The sequence below is a fragment of the Denticeps clupeoides genome, chromosome 4 (assembly GCF_900700375.1).
Source record: "Denticeps clupeoides chromosome 4, fDenClu1.1, whole genome shotgun sequence".
Classification (NCBI taxonomy): Eukaryota; Metazoa; Chordata; class Actinopteri; order Clupeiformes; family Denticipitidae; genus Denticeps; species Denticeps clupeoides.
The window spans coordinates 1,210,125-1,226,446 of record NC_041710.1 but is presented as its reverse complement, the minus strand read 5'-3'; the positions used below and the strand labels follow the sequence as shown (position 1 = coordinate 1,226,446).

The window sequence follows — 16,322 nt, the reverse complement described above, 5'->3', positions numbered from 1 at the left end:
TCGGGGTGGTAATTGTGTGAAATAAAATTCAAATGGAACCCAGAGCATTTATTCATTCATTCATTAAAGGTTGGTCCCTTTGGTGACAGAACTCCACCAAATAGTTTTAATATCAGATGCAAAGTAACCACTCAGCCGTACTGAAACACCAGTATTTGGTTTTATTTGATAATAAGTCCATAAACAGGGACAAATCCTTGCATACAGACCAAATACATTTCCTGTAGATTTATTGATGTAGGATGTTACGGTGCTGCAAACAGTCACTCTGGTTTAAGATTTAACGATAATGCTCTGATAATAGAGGAGACTTCCATAATAAATATTTTTAACTTTAATAAATATGAATAATTGTTTTTGAGTATATGGATCTACAGATGTATGTTCATTGTATGCTGGATATATTAATTAAAAAGTAGTCACAGCTCATGCATATATACAGTATATATGATCAAGATTAATAAATTAGAAATAGTAGCTGATTATTTATTTATTATTATTTCGTGCATTCATTTAATTTGTAAGAAAATCTGTAAGAAAAAAAATGTGGATAGTTGGATATGTATTACCCAGTGCATAGCAGCTTCAGGATAATTTCAGAGGAACTATTTAAAATGTATTAATGCATTTTTGGTCCATTTTAGACAAGCAGAAGCAACATGAACAGGGAACATTTTGCATAGAACTTGTGATAAATGAAAAGCGGTGATCAAGGGGCCATGCACCATGCAGAGCGTGGATGTGCTTTGGTCACTGGGCGGTGTTGCGCTCTTCTGCCCCCTACTGGCTATTCTTAGCACCCACGGTAGGGCAGCAAAGTGACACTCACTTCCTTTTGGGATGGAACAAATGGGATTTTCAGACTGGACAGAGGACCGTCAGCATGCAGCACAGCCAAAATATGACAAATTCAAATCACAGCAAACCGGGACAGAAGGTGCCAGTGTTGTATAAAGCTCCCGAACCACTAAATATAGGATCGTTCAGCGATGGTGATCTGTGGTTTATAATATGATGGGCTGACAGGTGTCCAGGATGCCACAGATGCTGCTGTAACTAAAGCTTACAGCGAGACTCTGCCTGTAATATGAGATTAGCGGCCGGATAGACGGAGCTGTAATACGAGACGATTTCCATCTACACAGTGGAAGACATGGAAAACCAAGGATTAGAGAACACACACACACACACTCCATATTGGGTGATGGGGTCAAGGGTCAGGGAGATAAAACAAGTCCCTCCCTCTCTGTCATGTTTCACTTCCTGAGTATAAAAGGCTTCAGCCATTCCTGCATCCATCATGAGGCCTTCTGCTGGCCCTGAACCCTGAACTGCTGACTCACGTCTCATGAAGTGCTGACATGCACTGACATTTCTGGTTATTTATAAGAAGAACTGAGTGGTTTTTGGATCTTTATAGATCTTGTGTGCTTCTGCAATCCATTGCTCTGGACAGTGGAGGTCACATGTCCATGTTGAAGGCCTTCATAAGCAAGTTCAGATCTCCCACACTGGCCGCCTGGAAGAGCTCTGGCTCATCCATGAGGGACAGGGCGAGGCGCAGCGCTGCCCAGATGTTGCTGGACATCACCTGGTGAGTCCCGCTCTTCTGCTGCTGACTGAGGGCCACCAGGAAGTTGCTCACCGCCTCCCTGCAAAGAGAACACACCAACACACCAAACTCGAATCCATTTTCCATGCCTTATGGAAACAGTAGTATTTTAGTAGTGATGTTCACTTTATTGGATTAACAGAAAACTTACAATATGCATGATAATAAAATTAGACAGGTGCATAAATCTGGGCACCCCAACAGAGAATTTAGTACTTAGTCGAGCCTCCTTTCATAAATAGAGCATAAATACAGCCTTTGATGACTGTCTGGATTCTGGATTTCATACAAAATCTCTCCAGTTCAGTTAATTTTGATGGTGCTGTTTTCATCAACGAAATTTATGACGAAATATCTTTATCAACGAACCGACTTGACGTGACTGAAACGACTGAGACATAAATGCTGGTCAAGCTGGTCAAGAAACAAAATATATCATGTTTATATTACTGACGAATAAAAAAAATTATACTGAATGTGGTTAACAAAATAAAAACATTTTCATTGACATGGTCATGGATAATTCTGATTTAAACTTGACTAGACAAAAATGAGTCTGGATTAGTGACTAAGACCAATAGAAATGACTAGACTAAAACTAAAATGAAGACAGGCCGACAAAAACAACTATAGTGCTGAGCATGGACAGCCTGCTTCAAATCATTCTGAAATCCCACAGCATGATGATCAGATTTTTGGTACAACCAAATAACTACATTTCTGTCTCATCATTCCAAAGCATTTTGTCCCAGAATGATTCTGGCTTGTCTAAATGAACTTTTGCATGATGTGTGAGTGCAGAGCTTCTTACATTTACATTTACATTTACGGCATTTGGCAGACGCCCTTATCCAGAGCGACTTACAACGTACCATCGATGAAGAGATCAATTCCGGTTCACTAGGACCCCAACTATGAATACATCTATTTTATTCACTCTGTTGTAGATTCTGTACACAAGTTCGACAACAAGAAAATTACAATTTAATCTAAATATTCTTTAAAGAGGAAGGTCTTGAGCTGTCGTTTGAAGGTGCTCAGTGACTGAGCTGTTCTGACCTCGAGGGGAAGTTCATTCAACCTCCGAGGGGCCAAGACAGAGAAGATTCTAGATGAATGTTTTCCTTTCTTCCTAATCAACCTGCCATAGCGATGTTCTTTGTGCAAATTGTGCTGAATTGTAGAATGATGCTAGGTTGTTAAAGGCTGTTATGTCCTTGTGGCCTAGGGACATATTGTGTTTATTTGTGTGTTCACAGGGGTCTCTAATGTCTCTTTTAGGTTGTTGTGGTGGGAAGAGCTGCAGAACTCCTAGATTGGGAGCATAAGAAGATGCAGCAAGATGCTCCTGCATTTTTCTTGGCCTGACAGAACTGGGTTAAATAGCAACTCTACCTGTGGGCATCGATTCCTGATTACACTTACATTTACAGTATTTACCAGACGCCCTTATCCAGAGCGACTTACAATCGGTAGTTACAGGGACAGTCCCCCCCTGGAGACACTCAGGGTTAAGTGTCTTGCTCAGGGACACGATGGTAGTAAGTGGGATTTGAACCTGGGTCTTCTGGTTCATAGGCGAGTGTGTTACCCACTAGGCTACTACCACCCTAGTTACATTCCTTCCCCTAACTGAACATTCTCTTTTCAGATCTTTTGAGAGTTGCTTTGAAGATCCCACCCAACTCTTCAGGGGAAATTCAAAGAGACTTAAAACACATTTTCTCATGATTGGACACACCTCCAATATGCAACAAAAATATATTTTTCAATATATTATGTGTTTATTCATATATTGTGAATTGTACATATTAATTTATGTTGACATATTCTATAATATATTATTAAAAAAAAAAGGCACGAGACGACAAAAAAAAGGGTCTCAAGACCAAGAGGAGACCACAAAAAAAAAGAGGTCTGAGACCAAGATGAGACCAAGACAACAAGAAAAGGTCTTGAGACCTAGACGAGAACGAGACCACAAAAAAAGGTCTTGAGACCGAGACTAGACTCCAGAACTACATGACTAATTTACACCAACGTGATTGTGTGTAGAGTGCGGGGTCAGACCTGTGGGCGCCCAGGTTGATGCAGCTGATGCCCAGGTTGTACCGGGAGCGAATGAATCCGGGCTGCAGGTCGAGCGCCCGAGTGTAGGCCTCCACCGCCTCTTCGCTGCGATCTCCGTTAGCCAGCGTCGCTCCTAGCCTGTTCCACAGCAGGTAGTCCTGACAACACACACCCATCTCCGTTACCTTCACCACCACACTCGGCGGGACACGAGCGAAACCCACAGGAACCATGATACCTCCGGCTGGACAGACAGGGCCGACTGGAAGGCGTTCACAGCCTTATCGAACTCGGAGCTAAGATTAAAAAGGACGCCCAGACCAGTCTGCAGATCAGGGTCCACCTCTTCTGGATTCAGCTGCACCGCCTCCTGGAACAGCTCCTTCACTTCCACCAGCTGGGAGCTGTGGAGAAAATACAAAGACACAAAGTTATCATCATTTCTCAGGTCATTGGACCACCGATGGTCCTGCAACACCCACTATATGACACACTTAATTCACAGGAAATTATAGAAGAAAGGTGCAGTTCCTGAAGAACCGAATGGATCACAGCAACGCACCAGTCCAGTGGGGGCATGGGGGAGGCTCTGCGCCAGGGCAGGGGGGAGCCATCAAGTGGACTCCGGTTCTGTAACAGGTGTCGATATCTGAGGTTGTGCCGAATCCAGCGGTGCAGGACCTCACAGGCCTCCTGTTGAAGACCCAGGTTGGTCAAACTAACCGCCAATGACATCAACGCATGGAGGTTATTGGGGTGGAGGTCCAGGCATCTACAATATAGAAAGAAAAGGCTTGTTGGATTTAGTGGAGGAACGATATAACAGGGTGCGTGAGTGCGCGTGTGTTTCGTCATGTCCTGAATGACCTCTGAAGGCAGATGATGGCGGCCTGTTCATTCTCGTTCTCTGCCTGAGTGACTCCCAACAGCTGCCACGCCTGCAGGAGGAGGAACAACAGCAGAGAATCAGTCAAGCAACAGCACCAATCCACACGACACAACGCGTTGCACGCAACAACACACAACACCACACAGCAATGCACGAGCTACTATGGCAAGTCGAGGGAGCATTTATTCCATGTCCTTGATGTCAGATATCCGATTAGTCAACTAGTTTGCTCTTTGGCAGCACTAGTGCAACAAAAACTCTAGTGGCAACTAGTGCCAACTTTGTACAACTTTTTGTACCATAGTAGCACTAGTGCACATTATTCTTGCACACTAGTAGTACTAGTGAACATGTTGGCTTCACTAGTACTACAAAATAAAATTATGCTTCAATTAGTTAACTAGTGGCCATTTTGGGCTTCACTAGTAAGACATTTGTAATTTACTACAAGTGAACTGAATCAGGTGCCCCGCTGAAGTTCAAATCCAGATGACCACTAATGCTGACTAGTTCACTAGTGCAGCACACAGCCTCACAAGTGTAACCGTTGTTCAAAATAGTTGTACAAAAGTGATACTAGTTGCAGTTTTCGATGCATTAGGGCCACTAAATGTCCAACTAGTGCTAGCCACTGAGGTGCCACTGAGCAAAGCACCGTCCCCACACACTGCTCCCCGGGCGCCGGTCATGGCTGCCCACTGCTCACTCAGGGTGATGGGTTAAATGCAGAGGACAAATTTGACTGTGTGCACTGTGTGCTGTGCTGCTGTGTATCACATGTGACATTCACTTCACTAAAAGGATGTGTGCTGTCACGTGCAGCTCGTTGCACGAAACGAACAAAGACCCAAGGCGCTGCACGTGACAGCACACAGCAATGTAGGCAGAACTGAGAACCTCTGCATCTTGTGGATCCTGTACGATAGCCGCCTCCAGCAGCAGCACAGTGGTGTTCAGGTCTCCCTCTCTGCGCTTTTGCTGTGCCTCTGCGAGAACATTGGGTCGGTCCTTAAATGGGTTCTCTGAGTGAAAGCAGTAACCCTGAAACCACAATACAACAACTGTTCATTATTATATTCATTCAGAATATTCCTCACAAAAAATGGCATCAGCCTCCACCGTTAAACCACCGATTTCAAGTCCAGCTTCTAGAAGATTTTTCTTCATTCATTTCCATTCCAGTTACAGTCACTTGTGCTTAGCACATTTACCAGACGTCCTTATCCAGAGCAATTTACAATCAGTAGTTACAGGGACAGTCCCCCCCTGGAGACACTCAGGGTTAAGTGTCTTGCTCAGGGACACGATGGTAGTAGGTGGGGTTCGAACCTGGTCTTCTGGTTCATAGGCGAGTGTGTTACCCGCCAGGTTACTACCACCATCACCCTGAAGTATTATTTATGGTTTATGTATATACAGCGGGGCAAAAAACATGGCTGACTGGACTCACCGTCTCATTGGGTGATGCACTGAGGAAAATGGGGCCGTCACTGTCGTCCTCCAGCCAGTTTCTCCGTGCAAGCTCCTCCCACTCTGCCTGCATTTTATCCCAGAATGCCGTGTCTGACTACAAAGACAAGAGAGAAACGTCGGAGAGCAAACAGCTGCATCGCACCACAGTGGTCCAGATCTCAGACAGGTCAGCTGCATGTGTTTGCACTCCGCACTGTGGTCCTGAAGCTGGAAGCAGGTGACACCGTGTTCCTGTGTGATGGTCAGCAGATGCTGTTTTGCTCGGTGAGCTAAAAGGGGAGCAGGTCTTCATTTCACTGCGTCCAGGATTACAGCTTTCGCTGGATAAACACACCCAGTATCAGTATTCCAATGACCCTGCAGATCCCTGACATTACAGAAAGCTGTAGTCAGTTTCCAGCTGCTCGTCCAGATGAAGGTCATGGTCACACGTCCCCGAGACAACCAGGAGTCCAAAAGAGGCCGCTGTAATCGGGCCTAAAAACCCGCACTGTGACAGAATCAGACCGGACAAATACAGCTTTTTAAAATCCCGGCTTTCTTTGAGCGCAGAACATTTTTAACTAAAACTGGAGCTTTCCTATCCGACCTGGCCTTGCATTCGCACGTAGACGTCGTTTCAGGTGACGCATAGCGGCTCTTTTTGAAAACAGGTCCCAGAGTGAATTTCTCTTTTTCCCGCGTATTCGTGTGGACGGAAAAACGCTGACGTATTAGCCCAACTTCCAAACCGGACCCATAACCTCAAATGCGTTCTTCATGCAACAATGGCGGATGACACGTAACTACAAGGAATCCCGTCTACGCCGCACATCTCTAATGAAAAGACGGGTCTGGAGAACAACGACGCCAAACGAGGAGAGCGGGGAGTTACAGCGCCACCTGCAGGTGTGGAAGGGGGTTAAAACAGCCTTCCCTGCATCTCTGCGGGGATGACAACATTTCACATAACGCTCCCGACATAGCATTTTTTTTTAGAAACCGAGAACCCATTTTAGAAGTCATTTCCGCGAATTCCAGCTCAACTTCTATAGGCCGCTCTCCTCCTCATTAGCATTTAAACAGGGATCTACTACAGACGCCGAAACGGTGCGTCCTGGGAAATCTCATTGTGGGACTGGATCAAAGTGGCTGTAATTCTGCACCAAGGCGGAATTTCGGAAAGAGACTTCAGCTTGACACGACTCAACCCCATCAGACAAGACCACCTCAGCTGGCTCCTCTTGTTGTGGAGAAGCAGATTCAGCCCCTGGAGCCCCTGGAGGAACCCCTTAAGATGCTTGACCATAGGTGAGGATCTGGAACATAGACCCGACCGAAGGGCGTGTCCTCCGTAAAATGATCCAATCCGCTTATCAATCTCACAATCCCTTTTTCCATCAGCCATGAACACGATCCTGAGGAACTTGACCTCCTCCACGGACTTGAGTTATTGCCAAGAGTTCAAACTTGAATTTCATCTGTCGTACCTCTACAGCTGCCTTCGCCCGAAAGTACTCCTCCTCTAGAGAGTGTCTCCTGGCCAGCAGGGACCGGCCCAGCCTTCGCCTGTGCACCTAAACACACACACACACACACACACACATATATATATATATATATACATTTCCATAAACATATACACGCACCCCTGTGATTGGGCTTCACCTGTGGTGATGGTCCAGGATCTGACTCGGTACTGATGCTCAGTTCTGGAGAGTGTCTGGCCAGAGGCTCAGTTTTAAACTCAGCTGACCTAGAAGCACACGTGGATCAGGGATCTGTGTGATGTGATTCCTCAGTGCATCCATGCATTCATCCATCCATTCACGTTGGACCTACCAGAGAAGTTCATTGGATGAGTGTTGGGAGGAACATCGCTTTTTCTCATACCGCCATTTCCTGCCTTCTTTAGGAGTGGGGTCAGGGTTCAGATTTGGCTCCTCCCTCTTCTCCAGGGAACACGAGACAATACCACCATGTTCTGCAGCGTAGAAGTGACAGGAATTGTTAGGGTTCCACAGAATTCACAAAATGTACAAAAACCACCACCGCAAACCAGCCTCCCACTGATACTTTTTCAATCTGCTAATGGACTGAAAATTGAATTTTCAGAAAAACATTTGAACAGAACAGAGCTCAACCAATCAGAAATGAATCATTTCATAGTTCAGTTCATGAGTGATTGAACCGCTATTTCTGGAAGCCTTAATTAATTAGAAGCAACTGTAGCGCAATGATGGGCGGTTAGTGGCGGATTTTCACACAGACGGCTGCAGGAGGTTTTAATTAAATGAAGAGCCTCTCCGGCTGGAGGTCATGTGACCAAACACGCCAGCGGTTTATTAAGCAGAGTCACGTGACTGAACTCCCTACCCGATTCCAGCGAGGTCCTGTCGGCATGCGCGGAGCTGAGGGATGGAGGCTCCGCCTCCACCTGGATCAGCTCGGTCTCATCTGGCCGCTTCCTGCGGGGGCTCCGCCGGTGGCCCCGCCTCCGAGGGGAAAGTGGGCTGCGCCTGTCCCAGCACCACATGCGCTCGGTGGGTTCACTCAGGTCCACCAGGTCCAAAACTACAGAAGCGCCCCAGCGCGCGCGCACACACACACACACACACACACACACACAATATGTAGAACACTGCTTAAATCAATAACAGAGGGCGGGACAGATGGCGTTTAGAGGACCTGCTGTGTCAGGGGTCACCGCTGGCTGACCACTGGCGGCGTCGCTCCTGCCCTCGGCCTGGAAGTCATCGATGGAGGGGCTGAGGAGCGGCCGGGTCTCCTGCTTCTCCCCCACCAGCTGCAGAACAGTAGAGATCTCACTGACCACCAGGACCACCACCACCAGCTCCTCCTCCTCCTCCAGCATGCAGACGTTCGGACTCTGAGACAGCATGCCACACACCTCCAGACTAGACCAAACTTAGTCAGCCAACGAGTCGCCGCTGCTCACATTTGTCCAGGTCAGGGTGATCTGAAGATGAGGGGTCCTCATCACAGTAAATGATGAGCTTCCTGCTGGATAAACCTTCTCCTGGTGACTTAGGTCACTGGAGGTTGAGGAACTGCTGTGGTGCTGAAAGTGTATTTGGAGATGTCCTTCACACTGTCCAGCACACATGATGGACCCCGGCCACCCTGGTCCCTCAGAGTGACCCCGAGAGAAATGATGAGGAGCAGCAGCAGATGGCTGGCGTAGGACTGAAATCGTATTCAGGTAGATTCCAGTTCAGGACAACGGCGTAGGGAACTCTTCACTAAACTCCACAACAAGGAACCGGACAGGAACGTGAGCGTCCGGATCCCGTCAGGCTCCTGGGGTCACAACACCAGGACTGAGACGTGGGACTACAGTCAGGCCTACTGAGCGAACCAGAAGATGAACGAGATCACGAGGACACGGCCGGGGGACGGAGGCAGCATGCGGCGCCACGCGTCCCAACTCACGCCACAGCATGCGGCTTACGGAGAAAGGAGGGATAAAAGGCAGCGCAAATTAGTGGCGTGGGATTAATTTTATTAAAATGTTATCCGGGGCAGTCGCCAGCACTCAAGGAGGCAAAAATAGAGAGTTAAGCTGCTTATGGGGGCCCGAGATCATCCGCGTCCTCCGATGTGTGAACGGAGCATCTGTTTTAGCTCCGCGGTGAGATGTTCTACGGCCCCATACAGCAGCTTCGTTAGGAAGTTTAGGGAGGCAACCAAACGAGGCCTGCGGCTCCTGGCCCCGCCCTTCTCCCCACCTTGGCCGCCACGGCGAGGGGCCCACGGCCTTGCGAAGATGCCTTACTTGGGAACTCCTTCAGCGCCACGACAACGGCCCAAGGGTCCTTGCCCTATAACAGTGAAAGCAACAGTGGGCGGGTCAGTTCGGGCCCCTCGGCCGGCGCAGGGGCCACGCCGGATCCGGCCAAACATTGAGCAGGGAACCATTCTGCACCCAGCGGGTGCCCCAGTGAGGTGGTGCCCCGTAATGCACCGCTGCCACGCTCAGGCCCCGCCCCGTTCCCGCCATTTACAGGTCACGGTCGCTCGCGCCAGCTGAAAATGGAGGAGAGGAGGAGGACCACAAACACGGACCCATCAAAACCTGGTCTCCTGATCAGAGTGGTCTTTTCAGCGCGGCACGTGTACTTCGTGAATCATCTACCCGCCTTATTTCGAATCTTTAATGGACGATGCGACTCTAAATCTGCGTGAACATGATGGACGGCCATATTTGCCGGGATAGCGCGGTGTATTTATTTATGAATTTATGAATCGTGATACACAATCGTAGTCAGAACCACCTTGGGAGCGTGGCGGAACCCTCCGGGTCAGTTCTGTCCACCACATCTTCTGTTATCCAGGACCTTTGGGCCCCCAGCTGCTGTTCCACCACCAGTCCACGCCGGTGTCACATCAACCCCACACGAGAATGGCTTCTACAGCCTGGAGGACGCGCTGGAACCAGAAGACGGAGCAGGCGGGTCGATCTTCTGCTGCGTGTTTGTGGAGAAGCGCAGTAACTCTGAGAGGAAGAAGCATCTTGCGGGGTTTTAAGACACTTCTGCTGCAACAACGCTGCAGACTGGGGCCTTCTGAATCACCTGCAGTGTCAAAAGTCATGAGATTTCTGAAGAAGGGATCAAAAGCTATCAGCAGCATGTAGGGTCACGACCCAGAATTTCAAGTGTCTTCACCACATCTTTTGCGTAGAACTCTGAGAAGCTCCCCAGGATTCCAGGAGGAGAATTTACTTTACATGCGCAGAGGAACTACGGCCTCATGGGTTCTGTGGTGCAGAAGAACGGGACACTTCCGAAGTCCAGCAGACACAGCAGCACCACAGACCAGATCCATCATGTATCGTCGTTACGCAGAAGTTCTCGCTTCTTCTCGTTCTGCGTGCGGGGTGCTGATTGAGGAACATAACGGAACATCTCGAGCAGCTAACCGACCGGGAGCTTCTGTTGAAAGTTCTTCTCTTACCTGCAGATGGCCCTGGTACATCTTCCGTCCCGTTAATTCCGAACGCAGAGAAGAAGAAGAGGAGGAGGAGGAGGATGAAGAGGAGCAGAGCCGCCACTCCGCGTCGAATCCTGCCCGGTCAGCATCGGTCCCGAACCGTCCGACCCGGCGGAACCCGGAGCTGCGGCTGCGTCCGCGTCCGCGCCTCTGCTGAATAAAACAGACGCGTCGCCGCGTCACGGACGCGTCACGGCGCGACGCGTGACGTCACGAGGGGGAGCGGAGACTCGGTGCGGTTCCAGCGTTTTTAAAATGTATAATATCCAGCACACGCTGACTGTCCAACCAGAGGGTTACTTCTGCTCCTCCGTAGATGATGGGTTCTGACCAGTTCTGCATCCACCACCAACAGAACAACTATGGAATGCTGGGAATGGCACAGATCATCCACACCATGCTTCCTCTTAACGAATCACAACCCAAGACCCACCTGATCTTTTGCATGATGGTTCTTCTCTGTAAATGGTGAGGTTCTTCACCGTGAATCTACTGACCTCAGAATCCAGGACCTTGCATTATATAAACGTTTATTATGCATGTATTTAAAATGCATAAGAAGTTCTGTTTTAAGAACAAATTCCCATCAGGACCTGAAACCCAGAGTGGCGCCTCTGCCATCCCTGCCCTGATTGGTGGAAGGCTGTGCTCAGGTGACCGCGTGCAGAGGACGTGCAGATGGCCAGAGGTGAGAGCTGCTGAGGATCTCGCCTTTCAGCCATCTGCTGTCGGCAAGAGAAGCTGTGTCATGTCGGAAGTGAAGCCTTCATCAGCCGGAGCTGACACGCCGGTACCTCAAACGCTGAGTATATAAGCACAGCTGGAGCCAGACAGATGTTGTCCATTACCTGACCTCAGAGCAGGACACATGGCAGATTAATTCATATCATATCTCGTTAAATTATCCTTCATTAATAAAAGTTCAAACACTCCCCAAAGACACCATGAGGGTCACTTGGTGTCTGCAGATGTGAATTACAGTATACTGGTGCAGCCAGCCAACTAGTACAGCCAGAGAAAAGGCGTGGTAGAGGAGGTGAACAGTGGGAATAAAGGCGTGGTAGAGGAGGTGAACAGTGGGAATAAAGGCGTGGTAGAGGAGGTGAACAGTGGGAATAAAGGTGTGGTAGAGGAGGTGAACGGTGGGAATAAAGGCGTGGTAGAGGAGGTGAACAGTGGGAATAAAGGCGTGGTAGAGGAGGTGAACAGTGGGAATAAAGGTGTGGTAGAGGAGGTGAACGGTGGGAATAAAGGCGTGGTAGAGGAGGTGAACGTGGGAATAAAGGCGTGGTAGAGGAGGTGAACAGTGGGAATAAAGGTGTGGTAGAGGAGGTGAACGGTGGGAATAAAGGCGTGGTAGAGGAGGTGAGCGGTGGAATAAAGGTGTGGTAGAGGAGGTGAACGGTGGGAATAAAGGCGTGGTAGAGGAGGTGAGCGGTGGAATAAAGGTGTGGTAGAGGAGGTGAACGGTGGGAATAAAGGCGTGGTAGAAGAGGTGAACGGTGGGAATAAAGGCGTGGTAGAGGATGTGAACGGTGGGAATAAAGGCGTGGTAGAGGAGGTGAACGGTGGGAATAAAGGCGTGGTAGAGGAGGTGAACGTGGGAATAAAGGCGTGGTAGAGGAGGTGAACGGTGGGAATAAAGGCGTGGTAGAGGAGGTGAATGGTGGGAATAAAGGTGTGGTAGAGGAGATGAATGGTGAGAATAAAGGTGTGGTAGAGAAGATGAATGATGGGAATAAAGGCGTAGTAGAGGAGGTGAATGATGGGAATAAAGGCGTGGTAGAGGAGGTGAATGGTCGGAATAAAGGCGTGGTAGAGGAGATGAATGGTGAGAATAAAGGTGTGGTAGAGAAGATGAATGATGGGAATAAAGGCGTGGTAGAGGAGGTGAATGATGGGAATAAAGGCGTGGTAGAGGAGGTGAATGGTGGGAATAAAGGCGTGGTAGAGGAGATGAATGGTGAGAATAAAGGCGTGGTAGATTAAGTGAATGGTGGGAATAGAGGCATTCACAGAGGAGGTTAATGAGAGGATACAGGTTGTGGAGATGGTCAAGTGTTCTGGCCCACGGTAATTGATGGTGTTTGACGCCGCCTGGTGGTTAAACGTGGATCTTCGCCACATGAATTGAGGACATTTTACTGTTTTGGGGCCAGAAGCATGGTTTGATGCACTTTTTGTGGAGATGTAAACTCAAAAACTCTTGTTGCCCACATGGCACATCACATGATTCACGGCAACATGGCGGGAAATTGCAACTTCTCTTCCTGTGTTTATATGTATGTAATAAACATTGTGGCACCGAAATATAATTTGCTCCATGGAACCTAATTTAAATAATCCAAAGTCATGTCGTTAAGAAACAATAATATGATAATTTTATTTTACAGCATAAAAGCGTTTAGTAGCCATAATGTCATAATTGTTTATAATGTTAACTTATCTGATTTGCGCAGTAATGATAAATGTCAAACCGCAACATGATAGTGACCGAATGGAAAGAAGAAGGTTCGTGAGGGTTTCCGTGCCGAATCCGGCTTCGAATCCGCTTTCCTCGTTTTACACGCCCCGCCCCTCCACCTTGTGATTGACGTGCCGCTGGCTGACGGCGTGGTGCACAGACAATAAGCTGCTCCGATCATGACCATCAGGCAAGAGATACAGGAGCATTAAAACCAGGACAAACAGGGCACTTAATGACATTTAATCAATTTCTTTATTTTTAATTCTATTTATTTTTCATGTATAATAGGTTTTCTACCTCACCCTTTAATTGAAATTGTAGATTTTGTATTAAATTATTATATGTATTTAAGATACCTCTCTGGCTCAGGGACTGCATCTAATTTCCTTGTATCTGTTACAACGACAATAAAGATTATTGTGATTCTCTGAAGCGTCGCCGTCGCCGCCCACTCCGCGTTGCCTACGCGACAGGCCCGTCTGGGGACAACGAGGAGTCACGTGTCAAATTTCCAATCGATAATCACACCAGCAGATCCAACTTGGAGCAGGAGGGTATTTAAAAGCCGACTAAAACACGCCCACCTCGAAGGAGCGACCAATAGCGTTCCGCAGACCGTCTCCGTGGCCACGCCCACAAATCTATATGGCCCGCCCCCTCCCGGCGAGCGCGCGCGGACGCGGTAGATCGGTGGATTTGGGGGAGACGGAAGGAGATCGGTCGCTCGGGCTTTTCATTTCTTTCCCGTTGTTTTTTTTCCGCATAGTCCACTCCATCCAGCTTCATCGCGACAATGGCGGACGCGAAGGTCGATTCTGCGACAGAGATCTCCGCCAAGGTAACAATTCTGTCACTTTAATGTCGCCGACCTCAATTCCGCCCGAAAGCGCTCGGCGCCGAGCCGAGTTCGGCATCGCGGCGGCGGCTCCGGCCCGAACCCGTGGCTCGGTTCAGGTGAATGGGACGACGGGAAACGCGCGTCTTTCATTGTACCCGAGTCCGCGCGGGCTCTTTGTTTACGCGGGTCGCGGGTTCTAATCCTCCTCCTCCTCCCCATCTTCCTCCTGTGACCTTTTGGCGGGGAACTAAAACAGGAAGGTGGTGAATGGACCTCTGCGGCTTTTAAACGGATTAAGAGCTGTTGGAGGATTATAGCGTCTTTTATTCATCCGACCGGGCGGTTCTGACGCTTTGGCGCCATCACTGGTTCGAAGTGGGCCGTGAACAGCGCCGTGTTTCTGCGTCCTGACCCGTTCCCAGGGTTTAAATCAGGCGCGCGTTGCACTCTGGGATTTTCCAAGGCACCTCGGGCTACTGGGACTACAGCACCCACAATGCCCCGCGGTTTCAGACTATGGGCAGACGTAGAACTACAGCATCCACGATGCCCCGCGGTTTCATATTACAGGAAGACGTAGAACTACAGCACCCACAATGCACCGCGTTTTCAGACTACAGGCAAACATAGAACTACAGCACCCACGATGGCGGTGCTCCAGTGACATTGATTCTGAATCCAGGTCATTTATGGTTTCGAATCTACCTATTGCGGGTTTGGAAATGTGACTGGTAAAATTTTATGTTAATTAAAGCAACTTGTCTGCTTACAGGACATTAAAGAGAAGAAGCAACTGGAAGAGAAAGAGAATGGAAAAGATTTGGCTACCAATGGAAAGGTGCAGATAACTTAATTTTAGATGGCCTCATAATACACACGTAAGAGTATCAAGTGAACAGCGTCTGGACCTTTAACAGGAGAATGAAGAGAATGGCGACCCAGAGGCTGAGGATGAAGAGGAAGATGAGGAAGAGGAAGAGGATGGTATGTCAACCGTACCTTCCACCCCTCATTCTATGCTTTGTGATTCTATTTCTCATTCTGATGTGTCTGTAGTTGATGAGGATGACGATGATGATGAAGATGAGGATGATCTTGCTGGGGGAATGAAACGAGCAGCAGAAGATGATGATGATGATGATGAAGACGAGGTAAAGCATCACTGCTGCTGTGATCAGGCTGTGGTTTTGTGGTATAAAACCTCTTAACACTTGTTCCATCAGGATGACTTTGATCCAAAGAAGCAGAAGACTGGCGGTGATGATGATGAAGATGACTACGACGATGAAGATGATTAGGATCAGGCTTTTCAACCACCAAGTCAGCTGTGCTCGGGTTTGAGGACAGAAGTCCGGCCGCAGACCACACTGCCCAGCTGCTGACCTTCAGGAACTGCGTTCTTCACGAAATGCACAAGATTTTGTTTGTATTTTTATTTCCATTTTATATTTTTGTACATACTGTGAGATCAGTGACTTTATTCCGATCTCCTGAGACCAAAACGATGCTTCTCTGCAACCGTGCCGCGTTTCAGCAGCGTCCCGTCATTCCACTTTTTCTTTTTACAATAATGAGTTGAAAGGGCTTAAACTAAAGAGGTGCCCCGCCCCGTTTTGTTGTGACTTCGTTTTTATCGGGTCCTGTTTGTATGTGTGACGTCTGACAATAAAACTTTTTTTATTTTGTGACTTCGCTTTCTCTTCTTTCGCTTCAATTCAGGTAAAAGTAGAGGGTTGCCGGACTCTTTCTAGAAACGCGTCCTCAGGGATTTGAACCCGCCCCCCTGTACCGGTGTTGGGGCGTCTCCCGAGCCGAGCACTGCGCTGTGTTTCACGCTTCCGCGTCCTGTTTTAACTGAACTTTAACTCTATGTTTGATTACAACTTGTGTGTTTGGGTTTTTTTTTTTTTTTAAGCAGAATTGGGGATTTTAAATGTGAACGTTTTTATTATCAGGAGGAAGAATTGTGTAGATGTTCAGT

At 48.2% G+C, this 16,322-nt stretch overlaps 2 protein-coding genes across 2 annotated transcripts; one reads left to right on the top strand and one right to left on the bottom strand.

Annotated features, from left to right (window-relative positions):
- Positions 1-141: 141 nt before the first annotated feature.
- LOC114787617 (PEX5-related protein-like) lies at positions 142-11,210 on the bottom strand. The gene is made up of 13 exons (XM_028975332.1): positions 11,001-11,210; positions 8,712-8,829; positions 8,400-8,597; positions 7,866-8,007; positions 7,692-7,779; positions 7,514-7,600; positions 6,022-6,138; positions 5,469-5,612; positions 4,550-4,620; positions 4,245-4,454; positions 3,921-4,086; positions 3,683-3,840; positions 142-1,652 (listed from the first exon to the last, which is right to left on the bottom strand). Exons 1-13 carry the CDS (start codon positions 11,019-11,021, stop codon positions 1,463-1,465), a joined length of 1,710 nt encoding a protein of 569 aa, XP_028831165.1. The 5' UTR covers positions 11,022-11,210; the 3' UTR covers positions 142-1,462.
- A 2,954-nt stretch (positions 11,211-14,164) lies between these two features.
- Positions 14,165-16,030, top strand: ptmab (prothymosin alpha b). Its single transcript, XM_028975396.1, has 5 exons — positions 14,165-14,341; positions 15,114-15,179; positions 15,259-15,325; positions 15,398-15,492; positions 15,565-16,030. Exons 1-5 carry the CDS (start codon positions 14,297-14,299, stop codon positions 15,637-15,639), a joined length of 348 nt encoding a protein of 115 aa, XP_028831229.1. The 5' UTR covers positions 14,165-14,296; the 3' UTR covers positions 15,640-16,030.
- The last annotated feature ends 292 nt before the right edge of the window (positions 16,031-16,322 follow it).

Bases quoted from the DNA above. Each gene is read 5' to 3' on its own strand.
- ptmab (XM_028975396.1), top strand. From the start codon at position 14,297: ATGGCGGACGCGAAGGTCGATTCTGCGACAGAGATCTCCGCCAAG. The intron at 14,342-15,113 runs GTAACAATTCTG...GTCTGCTTACAG, and splicing joins CGACAGAGATCTCCGCCAAG to GACATTAAAGAGAAGAAGCA. The intron at 15,326-15,397 runs GTATGTCAACCG...ATGTGTCTGTAG, and splicing joins TGAGGAAGAGGAAGAGGATG to TTGATGAGGATGACGATGAT.
- LOC114787617 (XM_028975332.1), bottom strand. From the start codon at position 11,021: ATGTACCAGGGCCATCTGCAG. The intron at 4,087-4,244 runs GTGCGTTGCTGT...TTTTCTCCACAG, and splicing joins CCCATGCCCCCACTGGACTG to CTCCCAGCTGGTGGAAGTGA. The intron at 1,653-3,682 runs GTCTGACCCCGC...TTCTCTTTGCAG, and splicing joins ATCAACCTGGGCGCCCACAG to GGAGGCGGTGAGCAACTTCC.